At 39.4% G+C, this 27,614-nt stretch overlaps 2 protein-coding genes across 10 annotated transcripts; both read left to right on the top strand.

Annotated features, from left to right (window-relative positions):
- Positions 1 to 6,378: 6,378 nt before the first annotated feature.
- On the top strand, positions 6,379 to 17,722 carry LOC148098307 (serine/threonine-protein kinase pim-1-like). 7 transcript variants are annotated; one of them, XR_015716621.1, is made up of 13 exons: positions 6,379 to 6,465; positions 8,871 to 8,944; positions 10,234 to 10,413; positions 11,806 to 12,048; positions 12,176 to 12,328; positions 12,450 to 12,544; positions 12,682 to 12,729; positions 12,833 to 13,051; positions 14,037 to 14,217; positions 14,304 to 14,474; positions 14,565 to 14,966; positions 17,125 to 17,304; positions 17,387 to 17,722. XR_015716621.1 is itself a non-coding variant. In XM_087830241.1 (11 exons), the coding sequence occupies exons 1-11, from the start codon at positions 6,425 to 6,427 to the stop codon at positions 14,654 to 14,656; spliced, it is 1,422 nt and encodes a 473-aa protein (XP_087686367.1). In that variant the 5' UTR covers positions 6,379 to 6,424; the 3' UTR covers positions 14,657 to 15,058. The 7 variants fall into 7 exon arrangements, 6 of the variants coding, with proteins under 6 accessions (XP_087686367.1, XP_087686366.1, XP_087686364.1 ...); XM_087830241.1 differs by lacking the exons at positions 17,125 to 17,304; positions 17,387 to 17,722 and having other exon boundaries at positions 10,309 to 10,413; positions 14,565 to 15,058; XM_087830240.1 differs by lacking the exons at positions 17,125 to 17,304; positions 17,387 to 17,722 and having other exon boundaries at positions 10,288 to 10,413; positions 14,565 to 15,058.
- A 3,436-nt stretch (positions 17,723 to 21,158) lies between these two features.
- Positions 21,159 to 26,346, top strand: LOC148098306 (serine/threonine-protein kinase pim-1-like). Of its 3 annotated transcripts, XM_087830246.1 has the most exons (10): positions 21,159 to 21,234; positions 22,503 to 22,628; positions 23,402 to 23,644; positions 23,766 to 23,918; positions 24,040 to 24,134; positions 24,272 to 24,319; positions 24,423 to 24,641; positions 25,327 to 25,507; positions 25,594 to 25,764; positions 25,854 to 26,346. In XM_087830246.1, exons 3-10 carry the CDS (start codon positions 23,416 to 23,418, stop codon positions 25,943 to 25,945), a joined length of 1,188 nt encoding a protein of 395 aa, XP_087686372.1. In that variant the 5' UTR covers positions 21,159 to 21,234; positions 22,503 to 22,628; positions 23,402 to 23,415; the 3' UTR covers positions 25,946 to 26,346. The 3 variants fall into 3 exon arrangements, with proteins under 3 accessions (XP_087686372.1, XP_087686370.1, XP_087686371.1); XM_087830244.1 differs by lacking the exon at positions 21,159 to 21,234 and having other exon boundaries at positions 22,374 to 22,628; XM_087830245.1 differs by lacking the exons at positions 21,159 to 21,234; positions 22,503 to 22,628 and adding an exon at positions 22,798 to 22,975.
- The last annotated feature ends 1,268 nt before the right edge of the window (positions 26,347 to 27,614 follow it).

Here is a 27,614-nt window from a genome sequence, read left to right as displayed (position 1 = left end):
GTTTCCTAACTAAGTAGCTGTAAGTGTTTACACCTAACCAGGCCCATGCTAACCGGGTCTTCTGGATGAGGAATCTGCCTCATGCCTCCTTATTTAAACTCTGTATAGAGATATTAACTCTTGGTGGTCAGCATTTTTTCATCTGGACGTTTTTTTTCCTTCAGTCAAAAACTATTCTGGAAGTGAAGACTGTGCAGCTGGACATTTTTAGAAGAAATGATTGTAGTTTATTTTGTCCACTGGCTTCAAAGTTTAAATGGCTCTCTGAGTGGTAATTTGGGGGACATTGTTCATTAAAGGCACAAAACATTCCTTAGTTTGAGACAACATATCTTGAGAATACTTTTAGGGGTTCCTTTCTGGTGTCTTCAGATTATATTGGTACTTTTTTGTCCCTGTAACTCATCTCCTCTAATCTAATATAATCTGAAGAGTTGTCCTGCTTATCACGGTTATATGGCTTTTTTGTGCAGTAGGCTTATTTCAGAAAAAGTTGTTTTTTTTGCAAACTTGAGTTTAAGGTTTGTTAAACTGAACATGATTTACCATGACATAACACCAGAACAGATAAGAGGTCTAATCAGCCATCTTTTAAATGAGAGAAGCAGATTTTTTAAAAGTTGCGAAGAAGAAAAGCCACGGTCCCTTCTTTTAAATATGACACATCACATCCTGTTCAAAACACCTTGTGTCTGGTCATTTATTTCTAACACCTTTAATTAAAAATTCCAGTCGCTCCGTTTCATAAAGACCATGCAAAGTTCACCGCAGGCTTCGAAGCACATATGTCCCCAATATTTCTAACTAATCTAAACTAATCAACGGGAGAATCATTTATGTCACGACTAGAGCCTGTTTGGAGATTATCTTCATTATTTCTCCATGGAAATGCGGTTTTATAAATAACTACTCCCACATTTTTCTTCACATTTATTTATTATATGTAACATGTCTGTGTGTTTATGTAATACTTGAGATTAACATCAATTACCAGTCAGATGAATCAGCTGGTCCTCTGTGTCCACTTTAGCCACTCTTGGCTTTGATTAAATATACCTTTACAAGAAAAATAAAGTCATTAACTTCGTATTTCTTTAATAATACAATAGGGCTCTGAACAAAGAGTGGAACTTGGCAGGCATTTCAGACTTCTGGTACAATAGCATGATGAGTCACACAAAACTCAATTTATACTCTATTTAAGTTCACCTAAACTATTCAGCTGCACTGTAGCTGGTATTACATCTTTGAAACAGCTTCAGCTGAATAGAGGATACTGGGGGGAAAAAAACTTGCACTTTAACAAGAACAGAGATTCACTTAGTACTTTGTTAAACACTGCAAGTCCTTGAAACATCGATTTTTGTGTGCTTGTGTGTGTGTTGAATTTGTTTGCAGCCCTATTATGAAGGCACTTTCTTATAAGCAGAGGAGGTGAAAGTATGGCACTCCAGAATCCTCTGGGAGCCATTACTGGCATCGCTGATGCAGGAAATAGATTCAATGTAGAAAATAATACCCTTGAATAATTAATTAGACGAGTTTTAAATCAACAGCAAACGCACTGACTGCACAAATAAGAGCAGGTAAAATTCCAAGAATGCTGTTAGTTGCTTTTGAAACTTAAAGATGATCAATAATAAGATGAGAGTGTGCAGTTAAACTTAATAATATGCTTTTTAAGTCCATAATTCATGTTTGTTTCACAGGAAAGGCCTTAGTCATATCAAAGAAGTGGAAATGTACTTAGATATTGTTTAGAACTCTGAGCTATAAAATTTTATTCAGTTAAAACTTTCTAAAAAAGAAACAAAATCAATTGCGCATTTCAGTTTTTGACAACAGAAACAATTATGTCTTCCAGTGGATTGGATTCGGGTCATTGCTAAGGTTATTTTCTAGAGAACTGTGATCGTGTGTTGATGGACGTCGTTTAAGGATAGAATAGAAACGATTTTTTTTCTTTAAAGAATATTGGTGCATAATTATAGCTTCTGTTTAATTCCTTTTGATGAGGAATAGTCACCTTTAGTTTGACTGTTTTTGAGAAGTAAAGACATAAATACAGTTTAAATGAAGTGAATTGAATGGCGGCATGATTACTTTATAATTAAAAAAGGAACATCTGATAAAGCAAGCTCAGGCAAATACATCAGTTCTGTGAAGAATTATGAAAAACACTCAGCACCGAGTATACTAAATACATCGCTATATATATCTATATATAGCGATGTATTTTGCAATGCCGAGAAACCGCTGCTGGCTTTCAAGGTCAGTGAATGAAGAAAATCACCACAGCCTTTTCTTACCACCACAGTTCTGATATTTGCATGATGTCTTTGTAGAATATTGAATAGCGAGTCAGTACTGGCACGTATATTAATGACTTTTGAGAACAGTCAGTTTGACGGTGTCCTGAGGGGCAGACGCATCTACTCAAAAGCTGACAATTAGCACTAAACAATGCTGGGGAAATAGAATACATCTGTCAGTCTGTACAAGTAAAATCTATCCACACAAGTTTGTTTCCAAATAAAAAAAAGGTTCTCGCACAACGAAACTACGTTTTTTAATCATGTTTGAATGGAAATGTATTTCCTCTCGGGTTACGATCCTTTGTGACATTTCAGTTACATTTGTAATGAACATCTCTTCGCCATTTGTATTCCTGCCTCCTCCTTTTATATTTTGCTCACTCTTATTCAGGTAAACAATCACAGCTCATTCAGGACCACTTTATTCAAAGAAATGATTATTTCCAGTTGCAAAAACTTAATTATATTTGACAGCATGAGTCTGTTTTGAGAAGTCCCAATCCTTCCACACGCATGTGTGGAAAGCCTAAAGCAGAGAGATGAGTAGCATGAACCCATCACTAGGGATGGGTATCGTTTAGGTTTTATCCGATACCAGTACCAAACCAGAACTTTTGAAACGGTGCTTAAACGGTGCTCGAACCGGTGCTTAAAGAATGGAGAACACAACCCACCCGCAGTAGATGTGCCCGGTGTGAGGTCTCGCAGCAAGCTATCAAATACGGCGCATTTCTTGGCTTTTAACAAAATGCTGTACGTCGCCAGGTGTTTCATCAGATTCGAGGAGTTACCTCCTTTGCACAGTATCACCTTAAAGCACTTGTTGCAGGCTGCTGAGTTTGCATATTTTGCTGTGAAGTACAGCCAGACTTTAACCGCTTCGCCTTGGGCATTTTTAATCTGTAGCTCTGCTCTAAAAGAACGTACGTACCTGGGCCCGCCTACTATCCTTGCAAAGGTAAAATGATTGGCTAGAATCCAAAGTGTATGACATTTCAGGAAATAAAGCACCAAAATGTGCGCTGCTTTTCGGTCTGGTTACTACCGTTTATGTCAGATATGGGTACCGGTATCCGGTGCCGGTAGCCATCCCTACCCATCACTAGGGAACAGAACAAACCAGACGTCAATTACAACAAATATGACACTGACCCAGCTGGCATAACTTGTCTGCCTTAAGAAACCTTCCTAATTCACTTTTTGTCCTAACCTAACACTAAATTGCCAGTGAAAACAAAAGTTACATAAATAAAGAAAAGTAAAGACAATTACGGTCTCACACAGGAGTCAAACCCTAGTTTCTAGATGATGTCAGTAATCGGAAATTCTATCTTTAAAAAAAACCCAAATGGTTACACCACTTTGTCAGCCTCGGTGGCGTCAAGAATCATTAGTATTACTCCTATGCTAAAGCTTTAGTAGAAGTTGCACATCAGTTGGTGTCCCCGCCCCTTATCCCCCTTAAAATCCTAACTTGAAGATGCAGAATTTGCTTCCTATTAATATGGATGTCATTCATGAAGGTAATACCCAAGCAAATAGCAATTTTATTATGATCTGTGCTGCAGTTGTAAGACCTGGCACTCAAATCCTTCCTAAAACCCTCTTCCCGCTCCCTACTGACATTGTCGTGATGTTACTGCTTTCTCACTGCAGTCATGCAATTTATTCTATAAAAAGCTCTTAATGTTTTGCTTTTATTCCCCTTGTTTTGTAGTGTATTGCATTTATAAAATGAGGTTGCTGTTGTAAAATGTGTGACTTTGGGATATCCTTTAAGTGTGTGAGCTCATAAAAAAAAAAGAAATTTGTGGGATTAAAATATAATTACATTTTATCATAAGAATCATGAATCGTAACTGTACCATGACATAAAAAATGTGGCATTTTACCCAGCTAACAATTTTAATTGGAATTATGTTTTGTAAAATATATTTTTTGTTTTTACTTTTTGTTTTTGAAGGCTCTGATAGGATGAATTTCTTAGACAACCAAGAAATTGAGGCACTAGCGGCTAACACTGTATTTTAAGCGAAAGAATATTTCTGGTAACCACTACCAATCAGCAATCAGAAAACAAAAATAAAAATAATGAGGAGGAAAATGCAAATAGTTCATCCAATCTGGGAATCACATCAGCTTTAAGTAAATCATGCTAGCTCACTGCATGTGACAATCCCACCACCTCCTAACAAGAGGATGTTGCTGTCATTAGAGGGACTACATTGTATGATTATTTCACCGAGTGTCTGGATAAAATTTGACCAACTAATTTAGTTTGTGTGGCTATTTCTGTGTGTATAGATTAATAAAATGATTAGGTTCCATTCAGTAATCCAAATCAAGTGAGTAAACTTTGGAAATAAATCAAGAGAGGACGCATGCGCATAATTCAGTAGTAGAACGACTTTTAGCAGCTATATCTTGAAGTAATCATTTTCTGTATGGCTTTATCATCTCACATAACTGTGGAGGACATTAGGCCCCTCTTTTAACAAAAGAAACTGTTTATTGGGCTTGATTGCTATTTAAAAGTCGGTGCTATAGTTCAGATATTTTTTCTTTTCTTTTTTACAGCCCATTTTTTGTGCTTGTTGCATTACACAGTTTTACTAAAGTAAAGGACTCATTGTCTTGATATATGCTCAGTCACCCAGGTAAGTACATCCCCCAAAGTGGATTTTGTTCATCTGGACATAGCGGTTTCAGTGGGAAGAACCTTTTTGTCACTCAGCCAAGTGACTCGTGCAGTGCAAAAAAACGACTCATTAAAATATACTAATTACAACAGCTAATATTCATGCTTTAACATTCCCACATCTTAACATACCTATCTTAAAATATAAGTAAAGTTATTTTTATTTATAGCATTAACCCTTTAAGACCTACCATAGAACCAAGTCCGCCAGAGCTTATATTATATTTTTACATGCTGTAGTGCCATTTTTGGGAGCATTTCAAGTTGCTATACATCAATACAACCATTACAGCCTAGATTTTAATAATATGTAGGAATTAAGTGCATAGTGATTACATAAATTGCAAAAAAGTGCAATAAACTACAAAAAAATTGAAAATCGTTTTTGTTTTTTTAACATATATTTCTAGTTAGAGAAATTTAAGAGGCTTATCCCTCAAAACTGTAAATACAAAAAAGTTGCACAAAATAGTTTCCCACCACAGGAAATTTATTTTGAGTGCCTTCATAGTTTTATTTTTGAAATACACCAATTTTTATACACAGCAGGAAAAACGAAAATAAATATTATACTGCAAATTTGCAAAAAAGCAGCATATGCATCAAAATAAACTATTTCCAGCAGTGCAATATGAGTCCTAAGTATCCCAGAAACGACACAGAAAGTTATAAAGTCAAACATAACTTTTAAAAACACCAGTATAGGCTCACTGAGGCCCGGACCGTAAAAAACTACATTTCCGCGAAAATGACGTCACTTCCGGTTTCGGGCAGGTCATGGCGGACATGCGATCGTTCGCGCTGCCGTCTAATCCAATGTAGGAAGTGTTACAAACAGCTGATCGGATCGGCAAAGCGTGTTTCTGGAATATTATGTTTTTGTTGCTGCAAGTGCTTTTATGCAGTTTTTGCAAAGCTATATGTGGAAGGAAACTGTGACTTAGGACAAGCTGATGGCATAAGATGTAAGTACAACTCCTCAGGTTTCATATGCAAAAAAAAATATTGCGCTAGCTCACGTGGTTGCAGAGCTACCGGGATTTAAAAATAGTTACGCAAAACAGAGCGTGCCCGCTCCGACCGGTTTTAAAGGGTTAAACATAACTGACATTTTGGTGCATAGCAAAACTGTCAGTCATACAGTCATAGAGCATGGTTAGCACCCTCATGACTTACCATATTGGCAATGGGCAATTAAAATTGGTACACTCATACTTTTTTGAGGTATAGTAAATATGTTTCAATTGATAGTCATTAATTTTGCGATTTTTAAGAATTCTCTTGTAACCAAGGTTATTTTCTGAAGTATGAGATTTCTGATTATTTGGCAGTCATTGAACGTGCCACAATGCCGTGAGCATAGCAGCCAGCCAGCCCAGCTCTAGAATTTTCTTTTCCTCCTGTTGATCTGATGAGGAGTGTTCTTGTGCCCACTGCCAGCTGGAAACTTGGGTACATTTAATATGAGTCGTTGTAGATAAGTTTATGAAACATATATACTTGAAACTGATGTTTTAATGTGTTGTCAGAGAGAGAAGTCATGAGCCGAATCTGACAGGAATTCGCCATTGCATGAACTCCTCTGGGGAGTTAGCTTGCAGCACATGTTCAAATTGAATGTTCTGGGTCTTATTATGCTGCAGCAAGATTCAAATCCACAACTGCGATGTTTTTGTTAAGGAAGAAAGCTAAATGTTGTAAAATATGTGAATGAAGTTATTAGCGGGCTGGATAGCAGACTGTTAGCAAGCTAGCAGCTAAGGAAACCTGGCTACCTTTCCAATATGGCGGCTGATACAAGGTCAAATATCAAGATTATGTGTTTTTGCCTAAGAAAATTTGGTTAACAGCATTTATTTTTTCTGTTAATATTTTTTATATGGACCAGCATTGTATATTTATGATGTTAAGACTGCTAGATGAGCTGTTAGTGACACTGAGTTAGTCATGACCAGTGTTGGGTAAGTTACTTTAAATTAGTAACTTAGTTACATTACTAGTTACTTCTATCAAAAGTAACTCAGTTACTTCAAGTTACTCGTTACTTTCAAAGTAACTAGTTACTAGGGAAAGTAACTTTGGCTTTACTCAGAATTCTCTTGTTAATGTGTTGCTTCCATAACTTTGCCAGTCTTCTAGCTTGCTTACTTGCCACAAGTGCACTGTGCCACCTACCAATAGAAAAAATAATAATAATGTGCATATTTCCACGAGAGAAATCCCACGCCTGGACCGTCATTGACCGCGGCCATGATTCTAGCCTACGTCACAGCATCATGTGCGCTTTTTACATCCAACACAAAAACTGCAGTCGTGATGGTTTTGATTGTACTCGGAAATTCTGACTTCTGAATAGGAAGATGTAAGCAACACCAGACTGCAGATGAGCTGCATACAGGGCTGGACGGGGACAAAAAATCGGCACGGGCATTTTGACTAGAGACTGGCCCACCATTATAGGAAAAATCATAAAGCCTTTGAATGAAAACAAACGCTGTTGTGACAGTGATGTACACTGTTCTGATGGTATATATGTATCAATCTATCAATCGTTTGTTGTAAGATTCAGATAATTATTTTTTAAAAGCGAGACATTTTAAATGACATAACAAAGAAAATATTTCTTTGTGCCCCCCTCTCCCTGTTAATGCCCTACCTGCCCCCCTGACACTTTGCTAGACCCTCCCCTGCACAGTTACCAGCTGTCAGCATAAAAAGGATCCTGGTGTTATCTGTCTCTCAGAAACAGTTCATAACTTCCCTTCAACTCATTCATGTCACCTAAAAGGTAAACCTGTTTCTCCATCACTTGCTCAGCTCTGATGATTCAGTAAGGACATCTCCTGGTTTCATCTTCATGTTTCCCTCTCACCAGATAACCAAACCGATATCATGACCAGCAGCTTAACAGCTGTGGCTCCAGCAAACACCAGCTGATAGTAGAAATTAATATTAAATAAATTCTAACAACAGCTGATCAAGCTTAAACGTGCTGCTGTTGTTTAACGCGACATCGGCTCTTTTCTCTCTGGCGCAAAGTGGGCGATAAACAAGAGAGAAAAGCCGATCAGCTGATCGTTGATCAGTTTTCATGATTGAAGTAGAAACAGGAGAGGGAGGGAGAGAGAATGAGAGAAGAAGCAGCTGTGCAGCAAAGACACAGAATAACTCCAGCTTTGTGTCTTTTTCATTGTAGCTGAAGTACGGGACAAACTGTGTGTCTTTTCACCTCAACACGAAACGCGCAATATTTTCTCTGAATACGAGACGATTCTGTTTTTTACGGGACGGTTGGAAACTCTAATAATTAACCTATGAACAAAATAAAGTTCAACATCTTCATAGCACCCACCCAGCTGTATAGAAACTCCGTCATGCTAGCTAGTATGCAGTACGGAAAAAGTCAGAATAACGAAAATAAACTCCACCTAAACTTGGTTTATATCTGACTCAGACTGCAGGTCATAACTTCATACCTGAAGTTCAGTTCACCTGACAGTCGGACCACTTCGGGTCTCTGCTCCTCCTCCTGCCTCCCCTTTCTCTCATCCACCTGCTGGCCTCCACCACTTGCTAATGTTACTGAATCTGTGGAAGCTCTGCGATAGCCACCACACGAAGTAACGAGTAACGAGCCTATCTAAATCCCAGTAATGACTAACGCGTTCCTGATTTTGGCATAATAACTAGTTACCGTGCTCGTTACCACAATAATAACGTAGTTACTGTCCCAACACTGGTCATGACTATGCTTTCTGTGTTTTTCCCTCTCCCCTATTGGTATCCTGTTCCTGCTGGATAAACCACTTCATGATAATCCTCATCTGATGACTCCACTGCGCTATCCTGCCTGGTAGATTCTCCTTGCTGCAGGTGTATGCTTCTGCCAGCTGGATGCTGTTACTGGATAGTACACCGTTCCAATGGAGCGGTAGGAACAAATTTAAACACACTAAAAGAAAAGGGTTATTGTTTAAAATTGTGTTTTAATAAATGTGTTAATTAAGTGTTCATTGTGTGCTGGAGGTCCTACTGGTCCTATGGTGGAGCAGCTACTACCTCTCCTTTAAGAAACTAGCCTCTGATGGGATACAGATATTTGGGACACATTTCAATTCTTGCAAGGGTTTAAAAAATACACAAACTGGGAAGAGTTGGCTGGATTTGTACAAAATGAGATGGCTGGCAATGGAAAGATGCAATTCGATTGTTACATGTTTAAGAAATAAGGAGGATGGATGTTGTATCAGACGACATGATGAGAATGATTAAGTTCTTTCACTAACTCATCTACACAAAGAATTTTTAGGGGGTATAGCAGATTTGGAAGTTTGTCCTGAAACAATAACTGTAATCTCCACATTTCATTTTTTTCTCTAAATAGTATTTCAAATTTTTTTCTTGTAATTTAATTTTGACTTCAGTCTCAAAATTCTGACTTTTGTCTGAAAATTAACAATAATGAATTTTTTTCATAATGTGAACTTGGAGTGCTTTTTGCTACCATAAGACCATGGGGTGTGCACAGTGACCCTAATACTAGACAGCTCAGGGGAGCCCAAGTTATCCTGATTCAATTGGTAGGTCAGAAGATGCCTGCAAAAGGCACTGGTCCTCTCAGTAAATTTAATTTAATTTAAAGGGTATTTTTGTCATTATGAAGCCATATATATCAGTCTTCATTTTTGTTATGTGTTGACATTCCTTAAAGTGAAAACTCTTGTCTTTAGACTTTTCATATTGCAATCTCAGCTTTTTCCTGACATTTCTTAGCATCTCTTCTGTAGCCAGAATTTTCTTCTTTAAAACAATGGTCTTAATGGATGATATCCATACTTAGATCGGTGCCATCCAGATGTATTTAATTTTCAATCAAGATGGCAGAGCTGTAATCATGCTCTAAAATTATATTGGAATATGAAAATTGTAACGTTACTTAACCTGTGAGTCCTTGGTAAAGACATTCTCTTCAAAGTGAATGCTGCAAAGATGAGATGCAAGTTTCAAGTACAGTACATTTCAAGTACATCCTTCTTATGTTAGCTAGCCACTAGTTCAGTCTCTGTGCTACACCATCACCTACAGGACAACTGCAAAACAACAACAACAACAAAGAACGAAAAAACAAAACATGTAGTTAAGATGATGGTTTTTAATTAGCTGCTGTAAAACAATGTAATAACAATAAATAAATGCAACATGACATTAACTGCTTTTTAGGTAAGTACTATATGTACTTTTGGAGAACTGTTAGATCATCCATGTTTTCTACAATCATTGGTTTGCTGGACAAAGTGGCCCACCCGAGGGGTCCCCTGCCGTCGACCAGCAAGCCACCCTGGCTGAGAATCATCTGGTTGCCAGGGCAGAAGGAGCAGAGCCTGCCAGGCAGTCATGGAGGTACAGCATTCTAATAAGGTGTCAAGGGGGTATACATCAGGCTTTGGTGGACACGGGCTGCACGCAGCTCCTGGTTCACCAAACCCCGCTTCGCCCTGGGACATTATCGGTATTGCAGTGGGTGGAGGTTAAATGTGTGCATGGGGGCATTCACAGACAAAACACATGGAATAAAGGCTGCAGTCAGTTTGTGCCTGTGGCGTCTTCTAATTTTAGGAACACGTTGACAGGGATTTAATAAACTTCTGGTGCAGTATGTGGTGTTCTGATCACAATATTAAGTAGTGTGTAGTGTCTGCGTGGCGTTCAGCGGTGATGCAGGGTTGTCCGACGCCGATTCCGATGATTCGCCCCACAGAAGATTTTCCACTGGTGACACCCTACGCTCAGCCTTTGACAAAGTGATAGAAATTGATGATCACTTCCTGCCGCGTGGACCTACCCTCGCTTTGTACTATTGAATGATCCTAACAGAAAAAAATAGAGTTAACACTGACTTAATAAAAAAGTGTTATATTTTATCTCAGATAAACTAGTCAGTGTTTATTAGTGTTTGCTCAACTAGAAGTCTTCATAGTAGCATCCACACATCAAGTCTTTAAACAAATAATGAAAGGATAATGAAAGAAAGTTTAATGTGAAATTACTGAATTATATGGAATATTATGGCTTTGAGTGTTTTTCTTTAAACTACTTGGGACACTTTTACTGGCAGTCAGTGATGTCACTAAAAGGCAAGGTTCTAATGTTGTGTTGCCATAGTCTCCGGAGTTTACTTTTAAAGCTCACTTACAGAACTGACTTATACAGCTTAGTTAGAGAAGTCAAGCATCCAGACATTTGAAGGACTATTCACTCATTAAGGCGACATTTTCTATTTTAAAAGTTCTCAAAAAATTAAGATGAAAAAGGAAACAAGAAAAGTTACGACTGAGGCAGATAAGAAAGATCCAGGAGATCAAAGTAAGTAAAAAAAACAAAAGAAAATCTAGCTCAAATCCCCCAAATAACAGAATCTACATTTCTAACAATGTTGAGGCTCTGTGTATAAAATGATTCATTTTTAGAGGATTTAAATCCTAGTTTTGATTGAAACTAACGTAAGTGCAACATGTCTAATCAAAGAAAGGTTACTGGGGCACTTTGTCTTTTGGTAAAATAATGTGACAAGTTTATTCTTGGACTGAGCAGTGAAAACAGAGCAAGAAGTGTCATCAGTATCTAGACTTAGTAGACCTAGTATGGACTCGTGCTGGTGTGTTTTTTATCAAAAGGATAAACTTGTTATTATATTGTAAGCAATACTAATTTAAAATTTAATGGTATCAAAATCCTTCTAGTCCTGATGTCGAGCGCTCTTTTTCACTAATGTGTTGTTGTTGTTGTTTATAGATTGTAAGAGCAGGATGGCTAAAAGAAAGGCCAGTCCTGAAAAAAAGACCCCCATAAAAAGAAGGAGGGTCACTGAGCAGGCTGGTCCTTCCACCAGCTCAGATGCTCATGTGGTCAGAGGAGTCAAGCGAAAGGTCCAACAAGATGAAGCGGAGACAACCAATCCAGTAAAAAAGTGTAAACTTCTTGACCATATGAGTGGTGACAAGGGGCAGGCATCTTCCTGGTTGGACACTGGTAAAGGTAGGCTAATTAGTTGAGTGAGGGGTAGATTAAGTGTACATCTGGTTGCTAGTTTTAAGATATTAGTGTTTGGGAGATATTTGTGTCTATTAAGCTGATGTGCTTTTGGTGTTTTCCACATCTGCAGACTGCAGCATAGAGATTTCAGAGAGCTGCAGTAAAAACAAAAAGGCTGGCAAAAGGAAAGCTGCGGGAGACAGCAGGGTCCCACCTAAGAAAAAGAACGTGGACCAGGACAAAACCAAAAGTGTTGCCAAAAAGTCAGTGGCTGAACAGAAACGTAAGTAGCAAGCAGCTTGGCTTTTATATTCAGGTGAAGAGCAAAATGAACATTTAGGGTACAGCAGAGAGTAATGTGTGTGACAGCTGTAGTAAAACCCAATTTGTGTTTGTCTGTTTAGGTGACTTCCGAGCGAGATACGTGGAGGAGCACCGGCTTGGAGAAGGAGGATGCGGAGCAGTGTTTGCTGGCTACCGCATAAAGGATCATTTACCAGTAAGTGTTCAGATGGTGGTAGTAAGACAGGCAGTAACGCAGATGAGGGATAATATCGTAAGCTGAGACGTGTGCTGTTTTACACCTTTAATTATGTCATACTGAGGAAATGCTCATCAATGCCCTGTGTCTTTTAGGTGGCCATCAAACACATCCCAAAGGAGAAAGTGTACTGCAAAGTGACGGTAAATGTGCAAGACTTGAATTGTTTTTACATTAGTGGATTGCATGCAGCGTTCACCTGTGGAACGTCTGTGCCTCATCATCCACTTTGTTGAAATATTTCAGGATGATAACGGGAAGCCTCTGTCAGTGGAAGTTGCCATCATGCTGAAGCTTGCAGCTGAAGCAGATGGATCAGTGGTATCATCAGCCCCAGTGTCTCTGTTGGAGTGGTTTGACTTTGGCAGAGAGCTGATCCTGGTGATGGAGAGACCTGTCCCCGCTGTGGACCTGGATAAATACATAAAAGAAAATGGAGGATTTTTGCCAGAGGACAAGGCCAAGGCAAGTTGACTTGCCTTCGAAGAGCCTTAGACTGTACATCATTCAATCAAAGCACAGAGTATTAGAGAAACATTAACCCATTGATTGATTATTGTCTTTTTCATCATTTCCAGGTAGGGCTGGGCTATATCATACCGTTCACGGTAATACCGGTGTAATTTTGGGCAACGATAGCAAAAAGAAATATTGCTATAGAATATGGGTAAAACGCGCATGCGCAGTGCCTATGTTTACATACGCACATGGCGGTGACGCAGAATCGTTGAATGAAACGGATAAACCAGAACTGGTTTGTAAAAATGCTGCAACTTCAGTGGTGTGGAACTGGTTTAGCTTTCGTCCGTCAGATACACAACAAAGCACAATTTTTGGTAGCGCATGCTAGCGGGCCGTCGTTATTACCGTGTTGTTTGGAAAATACGGCACACTTAAAATCAATCCTTTGATTTTTCTCGACAGTGCCCCTTATAATCCAATGAGCCTTATGTATGAATTCTGGTTGTGTTTACTGACCTCGAAACGATTTTATGTACACGGCGACTTTGCTAAGCTACGAAGCCGCACCGCTCGATGGATTGTCGGAGCATTACGGCTATCGTAGGCAGGCGCCTCGCGGAGTGATACATACTGCGCCTTAACATTATATTAATATATTACTATATTATTGTGTGTGTATAACCTCTTTTTAAGTTTTGTGGATATTATACATGGTTATGCTGAGGATTTCCGCTGGAAATGCCTTTTGGTTAAACTGTCAGCAAGGAATTTGCACTGTTACATTTTTATATAACTTTAATGGACATAAAAAAACAGCTGCTTGTTTAAGTGAAAATACATTGATGGGTTTTTTTGCACTAATAAAGTTGTGGAGTTGTAAAGTATTTTGTCTAGTGTCAATTATATCGTCAGTTATATCGTTATCGCAACTTTTTAAATGTATATCGTGATAAATATTTTTGGTCATATCGCCCTGCTCTATTTCCAGGTCATTCTGAAGCAGCTGGTTGATGCTGCGAAGCACCTGGAGGATAAACACATCTTTCACCGGGACATCAAGAGTGAGAACATTCTAATTGAGACCGGCTCAGATGTACCGCGTGTTCGTATCATTGACTTTGGACTGAGCTGCTTTGTTAAGGAGCGGTCGCAGTACCGCGTCTTCTATGGTAACATATTCTGCTCTTGCTCTTCACAGATGTCACAATTTTCGCCTTTTGTTTTAGAAGAAATTGCAATTGTGTCTGTTTATTAGGTACAGACATTTACTCCCCTCCCGAGTGGTACAAGCGCAGTTGCTACAGGTGTGGACCCACCACGGTATGGCAAATGGGAGTGGTTCTGTACGAAGCACTTCATGCGGGGGACTTTAACACCAGGAGTTTCCTCAACAAGCGCCTAAAATTCAAAAGACATCTGTCCAAAAGTAAGAAAATGTCACACTTCAAGACTGACTAATGGCTTGGACCACTGGAACTATCATCTTCATGTTTTTTCCTCTTTCCTTTCTTTCCAGACTGCCAGGATTTCTTGGACGCGTGTTTAACCAAAGTCCCGGAGATGCGGCCGACGCTGGAGGGCCTACAGCATCACACTTGGCTGAGATAAACCTATCGCACACACACACAAACACACACAATTCAGACCTTATCATTTATGTGTGATATATGAATTACCTTTCTTTTTTTCTGTTTGACAGGAAATAATTTTTTTAATTGCCCCACTTTAAATTTCAGTGTTTCAGAATTCCTGTAACCCCCCCAGCCATCCCAGGAAAGGGGATCTCTCTTTGAATGGGCTTTCCCGAGGTTTCTTCCCGTCAATCTGGCCCCCCCAGGGGAGTTTTTCCTCGTCTTCATAGAGAGCTTGGGCTGGGTCAGGAGCTCCATCAAAACTGTCTTCATTTAATTACTCTAATGTAATCATATACTTTAAAGTAATCAAATAAAAGACAGTAAAAATCTGAAGACTTGAAGTAAACTTCCATTAAAATAAAACTTGTTTAATTCATCTTTGCTGAGGATACTGTGTTATTACTATCTCAAGGATTGTATTTTACCTACGATGTATTTTGAAAAGTAAGAAAATTAAAAGGTAAATCAGGTTCAGGTATATACAAAGAAAGTCACACTGCCACTGCTCTGAAGACTTGCATCTGTTGCCCTAACCCCCAACCAGTCTTGACAGATTTCCTGGTTCTAGCAGAGGTTGCAGCAGTTTTTCCTTCCCACTGTTGCTGATTGTTTGTTCATAGTGGGCTGTCTGATTGGTGGGATTCTTTCTCTAATATTGTGGGTTCTCTACCTTACGATGTAAAGCGACGCTAGACGACAGATGTGATTTGATGCTATAGTTACGATTGAATTTATTTGTTAATTTCCGGTCAAGAAAGGAAGTTTGATATTTCTTAATATCCATCTATACTCGGTGTGAACTGTGAGCTGTTTGACTGATCACCTAATGTGTGACAAAAGAATGCGCTGTGATGCTAATGACAGTCTGCGCTCTCTTACCTGTCTGCAAAGGTTGGCCACAAAATTACTGCTGTAATTTATCAGAGATGTGCAGAAGCAGAGGCAATTTACTGGATTTAAAAATGATGGAATTCATGCAATATTGGTTAAGCTACTGTTAAGACATAAGGTAATAATTTAACAAACTGTTTATTCATTTATTTCTATAAATATTTCTATATATATATATGTGAATTCCACATTTGTTCTTTGTACTTTCATTAACTTAAATATTCAACATCCTCACTGAGGACTGCAGAGATTGACAAAAACAATCTCAAAAACTATATCTCAATCTGAGCTTGGACTGAATTTGCGTGTATGTCCGTTCACTGAATTAGTCAAGTCAGGTGTGACATTTTAAAAACAGAACAGAACCACTGTTGTTAAGCTTTATGCAACAGCTGCCCTAGATTAACAGTATTGGTGATTTCAAAATATGTCTTTATGTTTCTGTAATAGATCAAAAATATAATGCTTAAAATTAAGGAGCTTGGAAAGAAAAGCGTCTGGACTTCTTTAAGTTGCTTGAAGACGTTTCACCTCTCATCCGAGTGTCATGGTCTGGGTGAGCAGCTGGGATTTTTCATCAGTGCCAGAGCACCCTTGGCTCCGCCCGTGGGCAGGACTTCCTCAGCTTCACGCATCTGGAGCTAATTGGGGCAATCAGGCCAAAGAGGCAGTGTTGCCAACTTAGCGACTTTGTCGCTATATTTAGCGAGTTTTCAGACCCTCTTAGCGACTTTTTTTTTCTAAAAAGCGACAAATCTGGCAACACTTTCTGGTGTTATTGGAGACTTATTTATGTCGACTTTTTGATGTGAAAGCGCGTATCGCTCTTACTCTCAACAAGCAGCGGTGCTTTGGCACAGTGCACCTCACCCGTGCCAAAGCACTCACGGGTGGAGGATAGTCCTCCCCCAGCTGCTATCAGAGCAGAAGATGTTCACACCTATGCGTCCAAACTGCAAATGAATCGCGCATGAGTGAAGCCACTGCTCCCGCACTGACTGTAACGCAGTCAAATCTTATTGTACTGTTATGCTGTTTTGTGGATCACAAGTTTTAAAACTACTAATAAACACACACACACACAAAACACAAAGTAACTCCACCAGAGTGCCTATTTCGGGTCACTTTTGCCGGTCCAAGCCCAGATAAAGGAGCAGGGTTGGAATTGTGACATTAAAAAAACAATAATTGCTAAAATAAATTTAATCTGTAGTTCTAAATAAATTCTAAATGCATTTAGGACGTTTTTTACTCACTTTATGTCTCTTCCACGATGTTATTTCTCTCTCCAACAACGTAGGTTACAATTACATTAGCATGGTCAATTATGCAAATTAGGTGATGACATCATTTATCGACTTCTAGCGACTTTTAGGACAACCAATAGCGATTTTCCTTACTGAGGAGTTGGCAACACTGCAAAGAGGGATTTAAGCTCTGCGGTGTCATCTCCTCCCTGCTAATTCGTCAACTACCTGATGTTGGTAACCGGCTCCCACGTTCATGTTGCTAATCTCAAGTTGTTGACTCACGCTGTCTCTTGTGCTTCAGGACCTATTCTCCAGTGTCGACTGCTGCTCACCGCTTGGATCTCAGCTCCTTTCCACCTCACTGGGAAATATCTCCAAACCTCACCTGCCTGCCCTCCTGCTCACTCACCACTTTGGATCCAACGAACCCCAGGTCAGCCGTTTCACCTCCCCCTCGATACCACACCTCCACCTCCTGCAAGTAAGCTGAAGAGACTCTCCTAATTACCTTCTCTGGTAATCCACTTCAACCCAGCTCTAACTCCGCTCTCCTCTCTCCCCAGTGTGACCAATACTCACCTGCCTAGATCCAGTTGTCCTCACGTTCATGCCACCCTAATAGTTCCACGGCTACGTTTCCACACCGCAGTTTGCCACGTTATTGTGTTTTCACCCATATTATATATTCACCAATAAATTGGCCCTCTTGCCTCCGCTCTGTGTGTCTGCGCTTGGGTTCTGTTCAAGTTGCTGGCCTCCGTCCAGCGTGACACCGAGAAGCTTCTTCAGTTCTAACAGTCAAATGGCGGAGAGTCCCAGATTTAAACCCAGTGGGAGTATCCCCCCAAAGAGGGACAAAGGACCCCCTGATGATCCTCTACCTAATCACATGAGCCAAGGTGTGAAAACGGGTGTGAAAAACTAGTGATGGGTCGGTCGCGAACGAAATGGCTCTTAGAGCCGGCTCTTTGCCGTGAACGACGCGAGCCGGCTCCTTAACGCGAGCCGTGGGGTTTTCTTTTTCTTTTCTTTCTCTCACCTTCTCTCTCGCACCGCTTCACTCCGCGCTAGTGATGTGCGATAACACTGATTTCCTTTCCATTCCGATACCAAGTAATGTCCAGGGTGGTATTGACGATACTGATCCGATACCGATACTTTGTACAAAAACGTATTTTATTTATTGTATCTCAAATTATAGCGTCATAATGATTACAGGAAATGAGATTACTTGTTCTTATCACTTAATAATGCAGAGCTTATCATATAGAAATAAAAACAGAAGTTGTGCACTATTTGAACACCGTCTGCCTGCAGCACTAAAGGACTCCGTGAGAGACGTCTGTCTCGCCCTAGCAGCACCTGTGCCTGTCCTTCTCTTCAGTTCGCCTCAACATACGTTCGTCATATTCTGTGATATGATTTACCCTGAGGTGTTTGAAAAGGTTAGTGATGTTGCCACAACCATACATGCCAACCCTCCTGATTTTTCTGGGAGAATCCCGAATTTCAGTGCCCCTCCCGAAAATCTCCCGGAGTCACCATTCTCCTGAATTTCTCCCGATTTTCCACCCGGGCAACAAAATTGAAAAACCATATTGCAGAATTCATAGCGCAGCCCAGCCAATTCCAGTTTCCAACAATGGCGGCAGCGACTTCGTTTTAATTTTACTCTTATTTCTCTTTCTGGGTCGCAAAAAAACTTTTAACATATTTTCAGGTGAGAATGTAGATGTGTAAACTTCAAATATCTTAGCCGACCGACTAGTGATGGGTCGTTCGCGAACGAAATGGCTCTTAGAGCCGGCTCTTTGACGTGAACAACGCGAGCCGGCTCCTTATCGCGAGCCGTCACGTGGGTTTTTTTTTTTTCTTTCTCTCAGCCTCTCTCTTGCACTTTTTTTCTGCTTCACTCAGCACGCGAGCCTTGTGCTTTACGCTGGGCAGAGGGGGGAGGGGCGGTAGTTACACTCAGTAGCACAGGAACAGAGCCAGAGGGAGAGAGGGAGAAAGAGAGCCAGGGACAACAACGTCACATTAGAAAGGTATAGTAATCATCCACAACTATTTTCAGTTGCAGATGATAAAGGATACAGAAAGTTTATTCATGCAGGCCCATATGACAGAGAATGTGCATCTTATTTTTTTTCATGTTTTAATTTATATTTAATTGTGTTGTGGTTTTTGCAGTGTTTTGTGTTGTTTCACTTTAAATTTGTAAAAGGAAGTAAATAAAAGTATATTTACGGTGGCCCCTAGAGACAAAGCACATACAAACTTCAAATCACGTACAAACTCTGAAGCACGTACAAACCCTGAAGCATGTACAAACTCCAAAACACGTAAAAACACGTAAAAACACGTACAAACTCCAAAACACGTAAAAACACGTACAAACTCCGAAGCACATAAAAACTCCGAAGCACATACAAACTTCAAATCACGTACAAACTCTGAAGCACGTACAAACCCTGAAGCATGTGCAAACTCCAAAACACGTAAAAACACGTACAAACTCCAAAACACGTACAAACTCCAAAACACGTAAAAACACGTACAAACTCCGAGGCACGTTAAAACTCAAAAAACGTACAAAAGACAATAGAAGTGCTCCAGGATGCTTGGGGCAGTGTTGAGCTTTTGTTACCTAGTGGCTACACAAGCCAGCAAGTACCAACGACCGGATTTGGTGTGTGGTAATAACAGGTAAATTAACTTTTTTTTAAAAATTATTTGAATATATATGAGTGCCTGTGTATAAATACCCAAACAATACATACATGCTTTCAATTGTGTAATTTAAGTGATCTAGTAGCTCTGCTTTGGAAGTTCAGTTCATGCTAGAAATGTGTCTTGGAGTTTGTACGTGTTTTGTCTCTAGGGGCCACCGCATATATTTATATATAAACATATATAAATAAAACCACTTTTTTATGTTAGTAATTCCTTTTGTGCATAATTTTATATTATTGTTAATAATAAATTAATTAAAGCAACAAAACAACCTGAAGAGCCGGTTCGGAGCCGAAAGAGACGGCTCTTTTTAGTGAGCCGAACTGAAAGAGCCGGTTCTCGAAAAAGAGCCGGAAATCCCATCACTACGACCGACACATCGTCTTCAAACCCCCGCGGTAGTTTCACTCAGTAGCACAGGAACAGAGGAGGGAAAAACAGAGAAAGAGAGCCAGGGACAACAACGTCACATTAGAAAGGTATAGTAATCATCCACAACTATTTTCAGTTGCAGATGATAAAGGATTCAGAAAGTTTATTCATGCAGGTCCATATGACAGAGAGTATGCATCTTCTTTTTGTTTTCATATTTTAATTTATATTTAATTGTGTTGTGGTTTGCAGTGTTTTGTGTTGTTTCACTTTAAATTTGTAAAAGGAAAAAGCTGAAAATTTTAATAGTTAAAAGTTGAAATGTGAATAGTTGATTTTTGTATTATATGATTTATTTATTACATTTTATGTGGAGTAAATGAATAAAAGTATATTTACGGTGGCCCCTACAGACAAAGCACATACAAACTTCAAATCACGTACAAACTCCAAAACACGTAAAAACTCAGAAGCACATAAAAACTCAAAACACGTACACAACACAACAGAAGTGTTCCAGGATGCTAGGCGCAGTGTTGAGCTTTTGTTACCTAGGGGCTACACAAGCCAGCAAGTACCAACGACCGGATTTGGTGTGTGGTAATAACAGGTAAATGAACTTTTTTTTTTTTTTTTTATTATTTGACTATATATGAATGGTTGTGTATAAATACACAAACAATACACATATGCTTTCATGCTTTCAATTGTGTAATTTAAGTGATCTAGGTAGCTCTGTTTTGGAAGTTCAGTTCATGCTAGAAATGCTTTTTGGAGTTTGTACGTGTTTTGTCTCTAGGGGCCACCGCATATATTTACATATAAACATATATAAATAAAACCTTTTTTTTCACATTAGTAATTCCTTTTGTGCATAATTTTATATTATTGTTAATAATAAATTAATTAAAGCAACAAAACAACCTGAAGAGCCGGTTCGGAGCCGAAAGAGACGGATCTTTTTAGTGAGCCGAACTGAAAGAGCCGGTTCTCGAAAAAGAGCCGGAAATCCCATCACTAGTGAAAACAGGTGTGGGTCACAATCAGCCAGGGTTTCAGGTGAGCTCATTGTGAAACCTGGCCCCACCCTATCATGTGATATCAGAGAAACTCAGGAAAGTTTTCTCCAAGCACGACATCCCGGTACATTTGAGACCCAGCAACACACTCAAACAAAAACTGGTTCACCCGAAAGACAAAACTCCAAAACACAAACTTAACAATGTGGTGTATGCTGTACAGTGCAGCGAGGAATGACCAGACCTCTACATTGGAGAGACCAATAGTACACCGTTCCAATGGAGCGGTAGGAACAAACTGAAACACACTAAAAGAAAAGGGTTATTGTTTAAAATTGTGTTTTAATAAATGTGTTAATGTTAATTAAGTGTTCATTGTGTGCTGGAGGTCCTACTGGTCCCATGGTGGAGCAGCTACTACCTCTCCTTTAAGAAACTAGCCTCTGATGGGATACAGATATTTGGGACACATTTCAATTCTTGCAACAACTACACAAACTGGGAAGAGTTGGCTGGATTTGTACAAAATGAGATGGCTGGCAATGGAAAGATGCAATTCGATTGTTACATGTTTAAGAAAAAAGGAGGATGGATGTTGTATCAGACGACATGATGAGAATGATTAAGTTCTTTCACTAACTCATCTACACAAAGAATTATTAGGGGGTATAGCAGATTTGGGAGTTTGTCCTGAAACAATAACTGTAATCTCCACATTTCATTTTTTTTCTCTAAATAGTATTTCAAATTTTTTTCTTGTAATTTAATTTTGACTTCAGTCTCAAAATTCTGTCTTTTTTCTGAAAATTAACAATAATAAATTTTTTTCATAATGTGAACTTGGAGTGCTTTTTGCTACCATAAGAGCATGAGGTGTGCACAGTGACCCTAATACTAGACAGCTCAGGGGAGCCCAAGTTATCCTGATTCAATTGGTAGGTCAGAAGATGCCTGCAAAAGGCACTGGTCCTCTCAGTAAATTCATGATAGATTTAAAGGGTATTTTTGTCATTATGAAGCCAAATATATCAGTCTTCATTTTTGTTATGTGTTGACATTCCTTAAAGTGAAAACTCTTGTCTTTAGACTTTTCGTATTGCAATCTCAGCTTTTTCCTGACATTTCTTAGCATCTCTTCTGTAGATAAAATTTTCATCTTTCAAACAATGGTCTTAATGGATGATATCCATACTTAGATCGGTACCATCCAGATGTATTTAATTTTCAATCAAGATGGCAGAGCTGTAATCATGCTCTAAAATTATATTGGAATATGAAAATTGTAAAGTTACTTAACCTGTGAGTCTTTCATAAAGACATTCTCTGTTAGCTAGCCACTAGTTCAGTCTCTGTGCTACACCATCACCTACAGGACAAGTGCAAAGCAACAACAACAAAGAACAAAAAATCAAAACATGTAGTAAAGATGATGGTTTTTAATTAGCTGCTGTAAAACAATGTAATAACAATAAATAAATGCAACATGACATTAACTGCTTTTTAGGTAAGTACATGTACTTTTGGAGAACTGTTAGATCATCCATGTTTTCTACAGTCATTGGTTTGCTGGACAAAGTGGCCCACCCGAGGGGTCCCCTGCCGTCGACCAGCAAGCCACCCTGGCTGAGAATCATCTGGTTGCCAGGGCAGAAGGAGCAGAGCCTGCCAGGCAGTCATGGAGGTACAGCATTCAGCAACAATTACTGAATTATATGAAATATTATGGCTTTGTCTGCCAGAGTGTTTTTCTTTAAACTACTTGGGACACTTTTACTGGCAGTCAGTGATGTCACTAAAAGGCAAGGTTCTAATGTTGTGTTGCCATAGTCTCATGAGTTTACTTTTAAAGCTCACTTACAGAACTGACTTATACAGCTTAGTTAGAGAAGTCAAGCATCCAGACATTTGAAGGACTATTCACTCATTAAGGCGACATTTTCTATTTTAAAAGTTCTCAAAAAATTAAGATGAAAAAGGAAACAAGAAAAGTTACGATTGAGGCAGATAAGAAAGATCCAGGAGATCAAAGTAAGTAAAAAAAACAAAAGAAAATCTAGCTCAAATCCCCCAAATAACAGAATCTACATTTCTAACAATGTTGAGGCTCTGTGTATAAAATGATTCATTTTTAGAGGATTTAAATCCTAGTTTTGATTGAAACTAACGTAAGTGCAACATGTCTAATCAAAGAAAGGTTACTGCGGCACTTTGTCTTTTGGTAAAATAATGTGACAAGTTTATTCTTGGACTGAGCAGTGAAAACAGAGCAAGAAGTGTCATCAGTATCTAGACTTAGTAGACCTAATATGGACTCGTGCTGGTGTGTTTTTTATCAAAAGGATAAACTTGTTATTATATTGTAAGCAATACTAATTTAAAATTTAATGGTATCAAAATCCTTCTAGTCCTGATGTCGAGCGCTCTTTTTCACTAATGTGTTGTTGTTGTTTATAGATTGTAAGAGCAGGATGGCTAAAAGAAAGGCCAGTCCTGAAAAAAAGACCCCCATAAAAAGAAGGAGGGTCACTGAGCAGGCTGGTCCTTCCACCAGCTCAGATGCTCATGTGGTCAGAGGAGTCAAGCGAAAGGTCCAACAAGATGAAGCGGAGACAACCAATCCAGTAAAAAAGTGTAAACTTCTTGACCATATGAGCGGTGACAAGGGGCAGGCATCTTCCTGGTTGGACACTGGTAAAGGTAGGCTAATTAGTTGAGTGAGGGGTAGATTAAGTGTACATCTGGTTGCTAGTTTTAAGATATTAGTGTTTGGGAGATACTTGTGTCTATTAAGCTGATGTGCTTTTGGTGTTTTCTGCAGACTGCAGCATAGAGATTTCAGAGAGCTGCAGTAAAAACAAAAAGGCTGGCAAAAGGAAAGCTGCGGGAGACAGCAGGGTCCCACCTAAGAAAAAGAACGTGGACCAGGACAAAAGCAAAAGTGTTGCCAAAAAGTCAGTGGCTGAACAGAAACGTAAGTAGCAAGCAGCTTGGCTTTTATATTCAGGTGAAGAGCAAAATGAACATTTAGGGTACAGCAGAGAGTAATGTGTGTGACAGCTGTAGTAAAACCCAATTTGTGTTTGTCTGTTTAGGTGACTTCCGAGCGAGATACGTGGAGGAGCACCGGCTTGGAGAAGGAGGATGCGGAGCAGTGTTTGCTGGCTACCGCATAAAGGATCATTTACAAGTAAGTGTTCAGATGGTGGTAGTAAGACAGGCAGTAACGCAGATAAGGGATAATATCGTAAGCTGAGACGTGTGCTGTTTTACACCTTTAATTATGTCACACTGAGGAAATGCTCATCAATGCCCTGTGTCTTTTAGGTGGCCATCAAACACATCCCAAAGGAGAAAGTGTACTGCAAAGTGACGGTAAATGTGCAAGACTTGAATTGTTTTTACATTAGTGGATTGCATGCAGTGTTCACCTGTGGAACGTCTGTGCCTCATCATCCACTTTGTTGAAATATTTCAGGATGATAACGGGAAGCATCTGTCAGTGGAAGTTGCCATCATGCTGAAGCTTGCAGCCGAAGCAGATGGATCAGTGGTATCATCAGCCCCAGTGTCTCTGTTGGAGTGGTTTGACTTTGGCAGAGAGCTGATCCTGGTGATGGAGAGACCTGTCCCCGCTGTGGACCTGGATAAATACATAAAAGAAAATGGAGGATTTTTGCCAGAGGACAAGGCCAAGGCAAGTTGACTTGCCTTAGAAGAGCCTTAGACTGTACATCATTCAATCAAAGCACAGAGTATTAGAGAAACATTAACCCATTGATTGGGCCGTCGTTATTACCGTGTTGTTTGGAAAATACGGCACACTTAAAATCAATCCTTTGATTTTTCTCGACAGTGCCCCTTATAATCCAATGAGCCTTATGTATGAATTCTGGTTGTGTTTACTGACCTCGAAACGATTTTATGTACACGGCGACTTTGCTAAGCTACGAAGCCGCACCGCTCGATGGATTGTCGGAGCATTACGGCTATCGTAGGCAGGCGCCTCGCGGAGTGATACATACTGCGCCTTAACATTATATTACTATATTACTATATTATTGTGTGTGTATAACCTCTTTTTAAGTTTTGTGGATATTATACATGGTTATGCTGAGGATTTCCGCTGGAAATGCCTTTTGGTTAAACTGTCAGCAAGGAATTTGCACTGTTACATTTTTATATAACTTTAATGGACATAAAAAAACAGCTGCTTGTTTAAGTGAAAATACATTGATGGGTTTTTTTGCACTAATAAAGTTGTGGAGTTGTAAAGTATTTTGTCTAGTGTCAATTATATCGTCAGTTATATGGTTATCGCAACTTTTTAAATGTATATCGTGATAAATATTTTTGGTCATATCGCCCTGCTCTATTTCCAGGTCATTCTGAAGCAGCTGGTTGATGCTGCGAAGCACCTGGAGGATAAACACATCTTTCACCGGGACATCAAGAGTGAGAACATTCTAATTGAGACCGGCTCAGATGTACCGCGTGTTCGTATCATTGACTTTGGACTGAGCTGCTTTGTTAAGGAGCGGTCGCAGTACCGCGTCTTCTATGGTAACATATTCTACTCTTGCTCTTCACAGATGTCACAATTTTCGCCTTTTGTTTTAGAAGAAATTGCAATTGTGTCTGTTTATTAGGTACAGACATTTACTCCCCTCCCGAGTGGTACAAGCGCAGTTGCTACAGGTGTGGACCCACCACGGTATGGCAAATGGGAGTGGTTCTGTACGAAGCGCTTCATGCGGGGGACTTTAACACCAGGAGTTTCCTCAACAAGCGCCTGAAATTCAAAAGACATCTGTCCAAAGGTAAGAAAATGTCACACTTCAAGACTGACTAATGGCTTGGACCACTGGAACTATCATCTTCATGTTTTTTCTCTTTCCTTTCTTTCCAGACTGCCAGGATTTCTTGGACGCGTGTTTAACCAAAGTCCCGGAGATGCGGCCGACGCTGGAGGGCCTACAGCATCACACTTGGCTGAGATAAACCTATCGCACACACACACAAACACACACAATTCAGACGTTATCATTTATGTGTGATTTATGAATTACCTTTCTTTTTTTCTGTTTGACAGGAAATAATTTTTTTAATTGCCCCACTTTAAATTTCAGTGTTTCGGAATTCCTGTAACCCCCCCAGCCATCCCAGGAAAGGGGATCTCTCTTTGAATGGGCTTTCCCGAGGTTTCTTCCCGTCAATCTGGCCCCCCGGGGGAGTTTTTCCTCGTCTTCATAGAGAGCTTGGGCTGGGTCAGGAGCTCCATCAAAACTGTCTTCATTTAATTACTCTAATGTAATCATATACTTTAAAGTAATCAAATAAAAGACAGTAAAAATCTGAAGACTTGAAGTAAACTTCCATTAAAATAAAACTTGTTTAATTCATCTTTGCTGAGGATACTGTGTTATTACTATCTCAAGGATTGTATTTTACCTACGATGTATTTTGAAAAGTAAGAAAATTAAAAGGTAAATCAGGTTCAGGTATATACAAAGAAAGTCACACTGCCACTGCTCTGAAGACTTGCATCTGTTGCCCTAACCCCCAACCAGTCTTGACAGATTTCCTGGTTCTAGCAGAGGTTGCAGCAGTTTTTCCTTCCCACTGTTGCTGATTGTTTGTTCATAGTGGGCTGTCTGATTGGTGGGATTCTTTCTCTAATATTGTGGGTTCTCTACCTTACGATGTAAAGCGACGCTAGACGACAGATGTGATTTGATGCTATAGTTACGATTGAATTTATTTGTTAATTTCCGTTCAAGAAAGGAAGTTTGATATTTCTTAATATCCATCTATACTCGGTGTGAACTGTGAGCTGTTTGACTGATCACCTAATGTGTGACAAAAGAATGCGCTGTGATGCTAATGACAGTCTGCGCTCTCTTACCTGTCTGCAAAGGTTGGCCACAAAATTACTGCTGTAATTTATCGGAGATGTGCAGAAGCAGGCAATTTACTGGATTTAAAAATGATGGAATTCATGCAATATTGGTTAAGCTACTGTTAAGACATAACGTAATAATTTAACAAACTGTTTATTCATTTATTTCTATAAATATTTCTATATATATATGTGAATTCCACATTTGTTCTTTGTACTTTCATTAACCTAAATATTCAACATCCTCACTGAGGACTGCAGAGATTGACAAAAACAATCTCAAAAACTAAATCTCAATCTGAGCTTGGACTGAATTTGCGTGTATGTCCGTTCACTGAATTAGTCAAGTCAGGTGTGAAATTTTAAAAACAGAACAGAACCACTGTTGTTAAGCTTTATGCAACAGCTGCCCTCGATTAACAGTATTGGTGATTTCAAAATATGTCTTTATGTTTCTGTAATAGTTAGATCAAAAATATAATTTTTTTCACACCTTGGCTCATGTGATTAGGTAGAGGATCATCAGGGGGTCCTTTTGTCCCTCTGTGGGGGGATTCTCCCACTGGGTTTAAATCTGGGACTCTCCACCATTTGACTCTTAGAACTGAAGAAGCTTCTCGGATGAGAGGTGAAACGTCTTCAAGCAACTTAAAGAAGTCCAGACGCTTTTCTTTCCAAGCTCCTGATGCCACATTGCATTCAATTACTTTCATTCCTGAAGAAAAATAAATATAAAGGTTAAGTGGTTAAATTAGTCTCTGACTTCTCAGA

The sequence above is a fragment of the Neolamprologus brichardi genome, chromosome 16 (genome assembly GCF_056152115.1).
Source record: "Neolamprologus brichardi isolate AB-2024 chromosome 16, ASM5615211v1, whole genome shotgun sequence".
NCBI classification, from domain to species: domain Eukaryota; kingdom Metazoa; phylum Chordata; class Actinopteri; order Cichliformes; family Cichlidae; genus Neolamprologus; species Neolamprologus brichardi.
This window is presented reverse-complemented; position numbering and strand designations above follow the sequence as displayed.